The following is a 14,454-nucleotide window of genomic DNA, read 5'->3' on the forward strand; positions in this document are numbered from 1 at the left end:
AAAGCAGAGAAAGAGTAGGTAACCTTGCTCTTTATGACCTCATAAGGAGCAAGATTCCAGATCGGCCCATCTGAGCTTTCATTTTCTCAAAGGCAGAGCAGGATACCCAGGGCTTGGTTTACACCTATCGCCATTTCTAGCCACAGGGGGACCATAGGCAGGCTGGGGGGATGTATCTTAATGTTAAAAAAAAACATGCCATGGGACTTTTAATGCAACTAGACAGCTGTTTAACACTATCGCTTGAGAAAGATGTTTTATAGTATAGTTAAAATAGATGAGTGAAAAACCCTTTCAGATATTCAGTTCTAAAATGAACACCAAAATATTCTTAAATGAAAATATATGCTCTAATGTTAAAGTATCAATGTCATAGAATGCTTCGCAGTTGTTGTGTCCAAAAAAAACCTGTATTAGCCTATATGGATAAATATAATTTCAAATTCGGAGGTGAGTGTCTCTGGCTTCTGGTGACTAGAGCATTAGCTTTATTAAATTCAGTATGCGACCTGTAGCCAGAGCCATATAGGTCTTTCTCTATCACTCTGCCTGTAGCCATCATTGACATATATACAAGGTAGCCATAGACAGCATGTATCGCTAGCAGACGCGCAGTTCCATGTATGGTCCGTCCACAAGATGGCGACCTTTGACAGGCGACGATGTCGGTTGGTTAACAGCGAGGACCTCCACGTCACTTCCTCTTCCTTGTCCTTGGTTGGAGCATCGTCGCTGTTCGGGAGAAACACATGGCTAAACTGAGCAAAGAGACCAAACAGCGGCTGCAGCAGCTGTTCCAGTGCGGCCAGTTTGTCATCCGATGGGGTTTTATCCCAACCGTGTTGTACCTCGGTCAGTATCCGAACCGGAGCGGGGGGCTATACGACGGGCTCGGGAGACATGCCTCGCTAACGTTAGCAAATTAGCGTAGCACACTAGCTAGCATTCACCTAGGATAGGTAGCTAACGTTACTAACATTACACTTAAAATGACCCGCTCTACCCTCTGGAGAAGTAATATAATGCATGTAACGTTAATTCATGTGTGTGTAAAGAAGTGAAAGTCATATGATTAGCTAGTTGGGTGAACTGCTGAGTCAATGCAGGGAGTTCAAACGGATATGATGAAACTGTCCCATCCATCTCCTCGTGAAAACCATAGACCGTATATAAACGTGAAAACAAGCTGTGGCACCATTAACTGGTGATCATTTGATAGAAAGTTTTTTTTTTTTTTTTTTCCCGAAAGAATACTAGCAGGTCAGAGAGACCTCTATGTCTATCTTGTCTGTGATGAATTAAGGATGGTGTGTAAGCTCCTATCTGCTTGGATCTGTCTGAACTGTTGACCTTGAATGAGCCTACTTGTGCAATAAGTCCTGGGTAACGTTAATTAGTTTAAAACGGTTCCTCTCAGAAGTCCAAGACATGCCTGTGTACAAGTATTTGTATTTTGTTGTCAAATGTTACTTGGGTTGCTAAAATACCTGGTTGCGGTATTTGGAGAAAGATGTGGAAGTTCATACTTTTGAATGTGTGACCTCAGAGCCGATGGAGTTGCCATCAGTGAATGAATCTAATGACTTCAGCATATTGGAAACACCAACGCTAATGTCATACTTTCTCCCCTTTCGTTTTTTTTTTATCATGCATATCTCTCTTGCAAATCATTTAACACTTTTAAGAGTAGAATTATCTTTAATTGAACACGTCATTTCTTGCCACTATCTGAATAACGCTGCATATTTCAGGAATTCATAATCTGATAGTGGTTTTTTTTTTTAACCCTTGTGTTGTCTTCCCGTCAACTTTGACGCCTTTTTTTCACAGTTTGTTTGCTGTTTTCCAACGTTTTAAATTGTTAAATTTTTCCTTCTACACATTTTCAGCGCTTATTTCTACGTCCCATATTTTCTGATATAAAACAAAAATTAAAAACTGGTCAATGTGACCCGAAGTCAACACAAGGGTTAACCTCTGCTCTGGCCAATGGGAATCCTCCTTTTCTTTCTTGATATTTTACATAATAAACGATTAATTGATGAATCAAAAAATATTCCAATGAAAATAACACATTTGATCGTTGACTGGCTTGGTTTGAATTGACAAGAGTGGTTGAACACAGGTTAGATAACCTGGGTTATTGGTGTGAAAAGAGGTATTCGTCATAGTTGACTCCATCCAAAATACTAAGGAAATGTGTATATTTTACGTGTGTGTAAGACCTTTTCACCCTTTATCCACAAAAATGAGATCCGCGAGACCTCTTGGATGTTATCAGAGCTCTGATGCAATGATGCGGTTTAACTAAACGCTGGTTAATCTGCTGACCAACTGTAACAACTCAGTGAAACACTTTCTAGGTTATCCGGTGGTGAACAGATCATTTAAAGTGCATACACATGCATTTAATTGTTAAATGTATTTTATTCCAAGCTATGGACCATACTGTATAGTTCATATGCCATTTTGATTTTCTATAATTCTTGCAGCAGCTAGCCATAATAATTTATTTTGGATGAACTAGATTGTTTTTGCTGTTACACTTTTCTTGGTACTATTCTAAAACGTAAACCAGTATGCTTCAATTCTTCTTTACGGCTTTGATTTACAGGTTTCAAACGAGGAGCAGATCCAGGAATGCCTGAACCCACAGTCTTGAGGTAAGGACAGATTGGTGTGAAATGCGTTTTCAGAAGCAGCAAACCGAATGGTGTTAAATGTAATACAAGGGCGTTTTCACAGCTTTGCACCACAGGAACGGATTTCCTTTAGTCGTGGAATAAAAGCGTCAGCTAAATGACATGTAATGAATAGTTGGCCTAACTGTCAACTTTTTTTTTTAGACATATGGTTTTCCGTAAATTGTGGAGGGGTATTTTTTGTCATTTTTACATAGAAATACAAGACATTTTTATAGACATCCCCAAACTACATTCCCTCTGTACCCAAAGTCTAATGCACAATACTAAATTTTAATTAAATCAAGCCAGAGAAAAAAACCTGATATCGTGCAATCCAGTCATCATCCCTCGCCAGCCAAAACCAAAGGTTACTCTTGCTGACCTACAACTACAGTCTGTCTTGTAATCATTTCTACAAGTCATAAATTTGTCATAACACAGATATTTATACAGTCACAAAGTACACCATGATATGTGAAAAACGAGCCCATGTCTTACACAATAATCTTCAGTTTGTCTTCCTCCTATGTAGGTCAGGTTTTGCAGCACATCTCTTTGAATTTATTGAGGTTCATGTCTTTGAATACTCTCCATATTGAAGGAATTGCACATTTGGCTTGTAACAAACGGATCAACTAGTTTACATTTCCTTCTTTTTACTCACAATGATTCCTGATAATGATAGAAATAAGTTGAATTCCCATTTCTCTAAACCCTTTGAGCTTTGGACACCTTGTAAACCCTGAACATCCATTTCATCTAGATATTGGCTATTTTTAGCTGCAGTAAGCATGCAATAAGGTGGATTTAATACTTTTCACAGTCAGTAACTGCAAATGAAATGACATGATAAACTTTTCAGTGATGATACGTCCGCACTCTTTAAGTGAACCGTGGAGTACCGGGAGTCTAGTTGAACCTTTTTTTATTTTTATTTTCTGTAGTCTGCTATGGGGCTAAGGAGTGTCTTCACACAACCGGTCCCCTCACCTCATCGAGACCATGCGGCGCACCTGTCACTGGAAATCCAAGAAATGGACACTATTTTTCCCTTACCACCATACATCATACTATCCAATGTCTGAGAAGGATTGCAGTGTGTGGCCGTGCTGTACGGAGAGTGTCGGCTACATGGATGGAGGATATTTGGATTAACGAGCAGGATTCAAGACTGCGTCCTTTTGTAGTGTTGACTGGCCTGTCTGCTGGTATTTTGTTGGGAATGTGTGACAGCGATGTTTGGATATACCATTCCATGTTTTTCCTCTTTTTATTTGTAATTTAAGATATCTGAGAATAAATCTACAAAGAAATGTCACTCTTGTCTTTATTAACAGAATGCTTTTTTTTTTTTGTTATTTTTTGGGCTTTTCTGCCTTTAATTTTTGACAAGACATCCAGGTGAGAATGAGGTGGATGACATGCAGGAAATAGTCGCAGGTCGGATTCAAACCCTGGATCTCTGCGTCGAGGCATAAACTTCTCAGTATATGTGCGCCTGCTCTACCCAGTCACCCAACCCGGCCACAGGAGTCATGTTGATGCTTGAATCTTAAAACAACCAAAATGGGGTCTTTATTATTATGAATTAATGTAAAAGCAGTAAAAAATACAGAATATGAACTGTAATTATATGTTTAAGTGATATGTTGTGGTCCATGTTTTAAGTTTGGAGATTCCACACAATTCTGAAATAATGATTCATAATGCACTGCTGATAACCCAATTTGGTTGTATCGGTCTGACCGGTCATATTTTCCAGCCTCCGACGAACACGCATACATAACTGTAATGGTTTTGAAATGTGTTGCAACCCTGCGAAGACATGGAATGTGTGCAGCGTTGGATTGAAGTAACGTGTTTCTTATCTAAACATGGGCATTTTATTTCTGCATATGTATAGAATATTCCTTCCAGTCACTTATTGGTCATGCACGTTCGAAACGCAGCTTATTACATTGTAATTAAATCAACAACAAATTCAGTTTAATAATAATTGTAAATAAATAACAAACACTGTTAGTATAAGATCCTTCACAAAAATATGGGATGAAATTCTTACTTTTCCAAAAATGTTTTCTAATAAAAACTAAAGCAGTCCTGCTTAACAATGCTGCTTAAGTAATATTGGCAGAATCTAGAAATTAATCAACACTGAAAATCAAATAATAAAATGCCTTTCTTAGAGCAAGAAACACCACATTCATGGATTTTCCTATGACTAATAAATAACACTTTTTCGCCAAATATAAATAGGTTAAATAAGTTGTGCAATAGTGGGAGATTCAATTCCTGGTGCCTTTTTAAGATTTAAACAGTCAGAGATTGCATCTAGGTGGTGCACTCAGAGCATTTCCCCCCTAGAAACAAAAATAAAACCTTGTGAAGACAGTAACAGAGTTAGCAACACCCGCTTTCCCTGCGGTATTCCTTCATAACTCATTTTTAATACTCATCTTTTCAACATTTGGTTGAAAGCGATGGGTGTCAAAGTTCTGTTGGCCTGACGTTGCCTGATCTCCTTTTTAGTAATCACTGTTTTGCCTTCTAAGAGGAAGTAGTGGAGCTGGCGCAGGATGCTGTGTGCAATCATCTTTCTGCGGAACTCGATGGGGTCGAGGTCGAGGTCCCTGAGCAGCTGCGCCTCCTGGCTGCTGGTCAGCGCTGTGACCTGGCCACGGTGTCTCATCTGTGGGCCACAAGGAACAGTGGTAGAACATGACTAGGCAGTGCTGTTTCATAATAATAATAATCATAGGATGTAATCCAGTCCATTCAAAAGTAATTTACAATAAGGACACATTTGACATGTATGCAAAACAAAATTAAAAAGCTATAACCAGTGGTGGACTGTAACTAAGTAGATGTACTCAATTACTGAGCGGGTTTGAAGTACTTCAGCATTTATGTTTTGTTTTACTTTCACTCAACTACATTTCTTTACCAGCTGTACTTACTTTGCAGATGTCATTAGTATGCGAGATTAGCTGCAGATAGACAGACGGATGCACACTAACGCGAACACATGATCTCTTTCCAGGTTTACGTCCGGGAGAAATAATAATCCAATAATGTAATAAGGAATAAAATAGCACTGACAGGGGCCATTCTGCTCAATGAGTAAGACTTTTTGCTGAGGCACTTTTAGTGCATTGACATTTTGAATGCAGGATTTGGAGTATTGGTTTTACATGAGGATCTAAAAAAATACTTCTTCAACCACTGGCTATAACAAAGATGAAAAGCAAAGACGGTGGCAGGGCTGATACAAAAGCCACCAGAGTGCATTAACTCAGCTACAAATTGCAATATGAAAGACAATATGCAGAATCTCAGACCCACCTTTCCTTTGATCAGGTTGATCAGGAGGCCGCCGTAGTATCTGAACTCTTTGCAGATTGAGTTGCCGGGGTACTCCTTCTCCACATACTTGAGAAGAACTGTGTAAATGAGCAGGCCGTGAAACATCCTGTGGAGACAAGCCTCCTGGAAACGGCAAAGAAAATCACTGTTAGAGATCAACCTAACCCCATCACTTATTGCCTTGTATCAGTAACAGGATAACAAGGGAGGAGAGAGACACACTACCTTGCTGAAGTTATAGTGAGAGCAGCGTGCTGGAAGTAAGGTGTTGTTGTTGTAGGGCTCCAGAATAATATATTTAAAGCCATCTTCTTTGAATTCCTCTTCAAACTGATGAGAGGAGAAATGATACGAAGAAAATGGTCAGGAGTGCAGTTTACTTTACACCTGCTTAGAAAGTGAGACACCACCAGTCAGCCCACTCTAACTTTAAAAAATGACAGTAAAACTTGATAAGAAAGAACGTCACTCATGTAAGCAACTGCAAAAAAAAAACATAGTTCAGTGAAATTCCTGAAAGATTAAAGAATCCTACCTCCTCCTTGTGGCGTTCGGTTGCGCCAAGAATCGAGGCCCAGACCGGGGAGGCGCTCAACAGGTCAGAAGGCATCTCCTCCTCCTCCTCACCTGAGGGGTCACCTGCCGGGCTGTCGGTGGGCGCGTCTTCGGCTGGAGCTCCGGGAGCGCACAGCAGCAGAGCGCACAGCATCACTGCCGAGAGCAAGTACATGTCTGTGCGGAGAGGAAAAGCGTGAACGACTGGATGAATGAAAAGAAGGAAGAAGAAACGCAGGAAACGTGCGCGCCACCGGCTGCAAATCACTTACTTAGTGAAGAGGGCATGTTGCGCTGCTGGGAAGCACTTGTTGAGTTTCCGCTGATGCTGAGGGCTGCCAGGGCCAGAAGGAATTGCCTTGTCTTTGCGATAGGCTGTCATTTTATATGTTTTTCAGACTGTAGGGATTTCCCAATACCTTCCTGCTACAGACACACAATAAATAGTTTGCGTCAAGCATCCGGTCCGGCAATGCATTGGTGGTTGATGTGATTTTGGTAAGGATTGCTAGTGTTTGCACTTTAATGTACAGTGACACACACACACACACACACACACACAGTCGGTATTGACAACATTTTGGAAGAAATAAATTCCTATGAGATTTTCAGCCAAATAATTTAAAGGGAAAATTCACTCTAAACCATACATTTGCATATCAGTATTCCAACGGTAAAATAAGCATAGATGAAATAAATCGGTGACGAGAAGTCAAATTTCCGGTGGATTTTTAATTTCAGCCATACTCTGAGGGATTACTGCCTATTCCAATCAACCCTCTGGAGTAGACGTAAGATTTCTTCCCCAATACTAGCAACACTTGTGTAATGTAAGATGTTCTTCCCCTTACTGCAGATTAAATAATATCTGTCACACCGTGCCATCAAATAGCCTAGCTATTTTAATCATTATGGGTATCATTTATATCTACAATTATATATTAGGCCTACATCAAGTTTATTTTTTGTCTGCTGAAATCAGTTATTTTCTTGTTTCTTCACAGTGATGTTCTGTGTCATGTTCCTGTTCCAGCATTAGTCGTGATACTAAACTTTTCAATGTGTTACTTTGATAGTTGTTCAGGGCGTTTGAAGGAACGTTTAGGATGGTAGTGCTTTAAGTGTAATATCCTGATCACACAGCCTGTAAGGTCATATCATAATTGATTTGAATATGACAACAATGACTAAATGACAATAGTCACATATAAAATATTACCAGTTTGTAATATTCTGCAATGTAAAAAGAAAAATCTGAGAAAACAATTTGACTTAAGTTTTTCCTTGATTTCTTCTGGCTTAAAATGTATTATCAAACTTAGTTTAGGCCTAGGCTATATGTACAGGGTGACACCCGAGTGTGCTAATACACATCTGTGTGTCTGATAATGCAACTTAAGTGCTTTAATAGGATTTTCCAAATCCTACAGTGGGCATATTTTTTCACTATTAAAATGACCTATTTTCCCCTTAAGTAGGCCTAGGTGGTGGGTACTCACGTTATTATTTATTCTTCAAATGTTGTACTTCTGTTTAAGGGGGACTACTAATGTTACATATTAAGATCAACCAAGTGTGGAAAAAAAATACAGTGACATTAAGCATGGGTTTAAAGGTTGATGTTTTTATAGTTTTTATTCCTATATGTAAAATGCATGCAGCCAGCCAACTATCTATCAAAGGCTGGATATTCTTAAAAGTATTGTGCCTCAGTTACTAGATGTTTTGGCAGATAATCTGTCCCTCTATCAAACAAGACATTTTCAGAACTGGATTTTTTAGCTACGCTGACGGCGAGGCTCTGGGGGTGGCAATGTCGGTCAGTCGGTTGGTCGCTGGCCCACCACTTTGGTCCAAACTGAAATATCTTTAACCAACTATCCAACTATTAGAAGGATTGGCATGACATTTTGTATTTTTGATAGGCCTACTCTTATGATGAATTATAATGACTTTGGTGATTCCAAAACCTTTTATTTAGCGTCTCTAATTTGTTAGTTTGCCCATCACTTGGGTTTTAAAGTAGCCTAGGCTAGCTAGCTTCAAGGAACTTTTAAATGTTTCTTAAACTGTTTAATTTTCCATCCGATGATCATAAATGACCACCGCAAACAAGAAAGAACACCTTTTTATATAGTTTTTATTAATGCCTCTACCTGGGTCACAAACCCATTAGGCTAGCCTAGGCCTACTGTAGGCAGACCGGCTCTACAGTCACTCATTCTGATGGCTCACAGATTTCACTGTAACAGCGGAAAAGCCTTTCTTTTGAGTATCCAGCCAGGTAAAAGGTAGCAGGAGATTGTTTTATATAGGCCTAATTGTATTTTTATTTTATTTTAGAAGTTATCGTTGTAGTTGTGGCTGACACCGGGGCAGGGCCGTCACACAAAAGAAGGAAATTAAACCAAGAACAACTAAAAGCTAAAAGGGAGAGTGACGGACGTCGGGCGAAAACCCAAGTCAACCTCGGTCTGGCTTTAAACAGAAAAAGACAATTAGGCTACGGGATTGCAAAGGATTCAAAACCCACCATAAATTGTTCCTCTTCCTCCTAGACAGGTAGCTATGTAATATGTCTATTTCATTCATAAAATAACTTTACAATGCGAGACGTGATTGTAGGCTATGTCTGTAGCCTACATGAAATGACGCGTCCCCTTTCCATTTAGCGCCCAGTTTTTATTTCTTTTCAGTCCGTGTTTGTGTTAGCCTACTTTCTTCTTTTTGTCCGGCCTGGCCTTGTATAGGCTACAGCGACCGTGGGTTTCATGAAAGGCGCTTTCCCTATCCCTTTCCTGGAATGTTCTCCCTGCTATGATAATTGATGTAAATCTCAAAATGTCTTTTCATTCCTGTTTAAAATCCTGTTTTTACAAGTGACTCAGTCAACAGCTCACAATGGTTTGTATTCCTGTAATTGGTGCAAGCACAGATGAGCATTTACTAACTTCTTTCTTGTCAAGTTGTTCCTTGAAAACATATCCAGGATATTATACAGAAGTAATCATGATAAAACGTGGCAGGAAAATGACGATATGAGCTTTGTGCACAAAATTACTCACACACAGACAAATACACACACACAATATACACATGCAGATATTGTTTTCTTGTAATCACCTGAAAGACAATGAAAGGGAAGAAGTGAGAATCACTAACCAGTTCCACCTTTTTCCTTACATTTAAAGGAAAGTCAACTTTTCCCACTCACTTTTAGTTATGTTTCCAAAACTTTCTTTCTTTCTTCACGTTCTCCTTTGAAATACTACCTACTGTACTTGCTAAGTTAACTATCTTGCTTCCATTTAATTCAGTATTGCAGCATGTGTGATAATCTTTACTACTATTTTTGATATGTAACTTCCCCTGTGTTTATTAGGATTACTCATGGGGAATCAAACCAGAGAACTCCCAAAATGGGTTAAAAAAAAAAAAGTAGTAACCTGCAAACTACTTCATGCTGTATGCTCTGTGGAGGATGTTGTAAGAGCGGGTTTGTGTCCACTTTTGATCGGGGAGTGTTTTGGTACTTTCAGTGGACAATTTGAGACTTTAGAATAGCTCAGTGGTCGCAGTTTCTTAGGGTATTGGGAAGTGCCGATCCAGGACATTCTCCTCTCCCCCTTTTTTGTTTGTGTGACCAATTTAATGTATTGTCTACCACAAAAGTCCACAATATGCAAACTCCATTAACCACAGACAAGCCCCTGTCTCTTCTATTTAAAATTAACTTAATACACTCTTAAAATACAACTTTCAAAAAATAGAATCGACAATGATAAAACAACTTTGTACTCTATTGCAAATTCTCAGTGCATGGCAAAGGGATTTGTCTCAGATGTGCACGTGTGTGTGTGTGTGTGTGTGTGTGTGTGTGTGTGTGTGTTAGTGTAAAGTTTGCACTGTACTTTACTTTGTGACTTTGCATTTTAAAAGGGGCTTAACGGTAAGCAGCTTGGAGTACATAATGATTTACTGCATGCTTTTTCTTAGAGTGGTGCTCTCGCAAAACAAAGAAATGTGTTCCAAACTTTCTTCTAAAGATGATTCCAAAAAAAAAAGTAACAAATCATGATAGTTCTCTTTTTACATAATTATACATTAAAGGCTTGTTGTGCCTTTAAACACATCAATACAGAAGATGAGTTTCAAAGTCCAAAAAGCAGTCCACAAAACAATCCTTACGGTCCCATCAATAGCTGTCCTGATCATATCATATTCTCTGTTTCAGAGAATTTTGAAGCCAACGTGGATGACGAGTCTTTCTTCTGCTAATGAAAATCATGTGATATGATCGAAAGCTCCAGAGCAACTACTAAATGGACTTCGAGGTGATGTTGTTTTGTCAAATACAGATCTTAGCATGAATCCCATACTAAGATAAGTGGGGCCGTTTGGTATGTCAGTATCTAGCTCACCACACAACAATTTAATTATTAATGTTATAATATTACAGACTTCCCATATCTGTGTGGCTTGTTTGGATCTCTTAGCAACTAACCCAAGATATTATATAAAGTAATCTGGTGCTAAATGTATTGAAATATTTCAGTGGAATAATAGCATCAACAATAACATCTGATCTGTGAAGCAGTTTGGGGCCACGTTGTGCTCCAGGGTGTGCTGTATAACTGTATAACAACCAAGACAAGACCAGACCGACCTGAAATGGTCACATTATCTGAAAGCCAGTGAACTCTATCAAGCTAACATCTTTACAATATAGAGAACAGTGTCTGCATCTAAGAAAGAAATAAACAAAGAACACCTACACACAGCATTTAGAACTTACTACAGTATGACACTCTCTACAGTAAGCAGTGAGAGTGTCTCTTATTGCTATGACACCAAAGGACATCCTCAACAAATAAGCCTGATGCAACTGGAATTGTCAGAGACTTTAAGAAGCTTACTCAATTTCCCTCTTCTCTCATTTCTAGATTTCTGAGTCAGGCAGCTGCATTCTCCTTTCTCTATCATGCACATCCCATGCCGTTTAGTCATGTTTCTGTTCAGAATGTCTTTTATTGCTCCTCTGTAAAAGTTAACTTGAAGACGAATTTTGCCTTCTTAAGAAATACAGTGATTTCTGAGCTTTTTTGTCACCTGGATGGAGATGTGTAAGACGACCATGTCAGATAATCTGTGATGCTGATTTCCAGGAACCTTAAACTGTTCACTTGCTCCACCTAAGCTCCATTGATGTAAACAGGGCTGTGACTTTGCCTCCTTTTTCTGAAATCAATGATCAGCTCCTTGGTTTTGCTGACCTTGAGCAGTAGGTTGCTCTCTGTGGACCAATCTGCAAGATTGTTGATTTCCTCCAGATAAGCAGTTTCATCAGTGTTTGTGATCCGGCCGAAAGCTTCACAACAGAGTTCTCTCTATGTTGGGGATTGCAGTCGTGGCTGAGGGAACACAACGGGGCTGAGCACACAGCACTGGTGGGCTCCGATGTTAAACAGTAGAGTGGAGGAGGTGTGAGTACCAATCAAAGTTGACTGGGGTCTGTTTGTAAGGAAGTCCAACATTCAGTGTAGTACTCAAACCCACAGTACTACGTGTGTCAATCAGTTTCATGGAGATGTTGGTATTGAATGCTGAGCTGAAATTAACATAGACATGATTCTTGATGTAGGTGATGTTATTTTCAAGATGTGTGAGGGCTCAGTGGAGAGTCCAGGCTGGCTGGGAGGTTTTTGATGTGCTAGAGAACCATTTCTTCAAAGCACTTAATCAGAATGGGTGAATGGCACAGGGCGATAGTCGAGTTAAAACATTAGAACATCATAACTCATATTTCAATGAACTGCTTTAACCTTGTTCAGGTTCAATGCGTCAGAGAGAATTGGCGTCCCTCCATCCCTTGTTGTTTTAGTACCTCTCATGCTTCTACTGATAGTCTATGACAAAGAAAGGGAGGGACCAAATTAGTTACAGTAGATTTTTTTTATAGTTTTAACTCTCCCCCAGTGTTAATGTGTCTGCATGTGCATATATCATCAAATTTCTTCACTTGTTTATTTTATGTACTTTCATCAGTTATATTAGATATACTTTTTCCAATAGACATCTATTGCCTGTATGCTTAATACAGGGTAGGATCCATGAAATTTCTTGGTCTTTCCCTTTAACCTCCAATCTCTTTAAATACAACCCCATTACTTACAAAAGTGTCTAAATTAGTCAGATCCTCTTTTTGTTCTTTCATTTGCAATGAAACTCAAATTCAGGGGAATTCTGCTCACTTTTCCTGTGGGGTAGCTGTAACATGAACATTGCGCAAAAATGATCGGTGATGAAGGGAATGTATATGTAACAGTGGCAGTTCCCCCAAGGTTATTATTTGGGGTTCTTATTTTATTAGATAGAGATAGAAGATAGACAAAGGGGGTAGAGAGAGAGGGGATGACACGCTACAAAGGGCCACAAGTCGGATTTGAACCGGGGCCAAGGACTCAGCCTACATGGGGCACACGCTAACAGTGGCAGTTTTGTCCTCTCAGTTTAATGTATATTCATCTTAAATTAATGTTACAGTGTTTGCATCCATATCCAGTTTAGTACCACCATATTCTCTGTACTCTACTATATGCATATATATCACGCAATATAGTACTGTGTGGTATACATAATATGTACAAGAAACACATGTGATACTGAGCTAACACACAATATGTCATTCAATCTCTGTGAAATAATCCTCTCAAAATTGACATACAAGCATTCTATAATCATATAGAAAACTGGGCTTGGTATGAATACAGTAAAACCTACCCCAGTTTATGTTATTTTATTTAATGATCAATATATCATGATAGTGTACAGTACATTTTCTAAGAATTTAGTTGAGAAACCATTTATAGTAATAACCAGATGGGAATGCCTGTTTTTGGCTAATGCGGTGACCCCGACAAATCAGGGTACTTCACCACATTGATTTAAAACTCGTGAAATTCCAAAATGACCATGAAGCAGTTCTGCTCATTGATTTGCAGCGCAGATATTGAAATTATATTATAGATAAGATAAGCAGATAAGCCTTTATTGTCTCCTATAGGAGAAATTCGTCTTGGGCAGTCGAGAGAACTGTATAGAGGTAACAGCCTTGAGAAGCAGATGTAATGGACTGGATGTTCAGCTGATGGACTGAAGTAATTACATAGATGATCAATGCAACAAGTTAGATTTTTCATTAATAGAAACATTACTTTAATTCTTAACTTTTAATCAATAATTAATTTTGTCTGTTTTGGTTCCTTCTGATAATACATTGGTTTTGCCTTATTATGTTGGGGTTGTAGTGCAAAAATTAACTATCAACTATCGGAAATTTACACCCGCTTCCAACGTTATCAGCCGAGGTATGTTATCAAAATAGATCAGATCTTGACAATAAAAAATAATTTATTTAAAAATAACGCAGTGTAGTATACATTTGCATAAACCTTTCTGTGGTTGAACGTAGAGCTGGACATTGGCGATTTTAGACCCTTTTTGGGGGGCTCAACCCCTCTAAATTTCATCTCAGCCCCCCTAAAAATTATAATAATACAATTTTTTAGTGCTTCAAGTTAGAGTTTGCGAACTTGTCTGTTAGTGACAGAGGATAGCAGGCTTGGAACAGGTTTAATATCCTGTGTTGCCGATGCTATGCACCTGTAACCCAGTCAAGGAAAGGGTTAACAGAAACATAGTTTTGGCCAATTGGAGGTTACGGTACCAGTGGGGCAGTGTATCCCTGTCACATTCTCATCAGGGGCCCCTAAAGGTCTGATCCTAGAATCGCCCCTGGAGCTGGAGGATTGAATCCTAAAGTTTTTCCAACAGGACCAAACCAGTACTTTTT

General features: G+C 39.0%; 3 protein-coding genes across 3 annotated transcripts in view; 2 read left to right on the plus strand and 1 right to left on the minus strand.

Annotated features, from left to right (window-relative positions):
- The first annotated feature begins 621 nt into the window (after positions 1-621).
- Positions 622-4,002, plus strand: tomm7 (translocase of outer mitochondrial membrane 7 homolog (yeast)). The gene is made up of 3 exons (XM_028597709.1): positions 622-852; positions 2,615-2,663; positions 3,629-4,002. Exons 1-3 carry the CDS (start codon positions 750-752, stop codon positions 3,642-3,644), a joined length of 168 nt encoding a protein of 55 aa, XP_028453510.1. The 5' UTR covers positions 622-749; the 3' UTR covers positions 3,645-4,002.
- Positions 4,003-4,867: 865 nt separating this feature from the next.
- On the minus strand, positions 4,868-6,793 carry LOC114568648 (interleukin-6-like). Its single transcript, XM_028598256.1, has 4 exons — positions 6,583-6,793; positions 6,273-6,377; positions 6,027-6,170; positions 4,868-5,373 (listed from the first exon to the last, which is right to left on the minus strand). The coding sequence occupies exons 1-4, from the start codon at positions 6,775-6,777 to the stop codon at positions 5,137-5,139; spliced, it is 681 nt and encodes a 226-aa protein (XP_028454057.1). The 5' UTR covers positions 6,778-6,793; the 3' UTR covers positions 4,868-5,136.
- Positions 6,794-10,846: 4,053 nt separating this feature from the next.
- rapgef5a (Rap guanine nucleotide exchange factor (GEF) 5a) overlaps positions 10,847-14,454 on the plus strand; it is a 70,035-nt gene continuing 66,427 nt past the window's right edge. Inside the window, exon 1 of the mRNA XM_028597920.1 lies at positions 10,847-10,936. Within this exon, the coding sequence (XP_028453721.1) occupies positions 10,925-10,936 (12 nt within the window). The 5' untranslated portion in view covers positions 10,847-10,924. The remainder of the gene's footprint in view (positions 10,937-14,454) is intronic.

Source organism: Perca flavescens, chromosome 14 (genome assembly GCF_004354835.1).
Source record: "Perca flavescens isolate YP-PL-M2 chromosome 14, PFLA_1.0, whole genome shotgun sequence".
Lineage (NCBI taxonomy): Eukaryota > Metazoa > Chordata > Actinopteri > Perciformes > Percidae > Perca > Perca flavescens.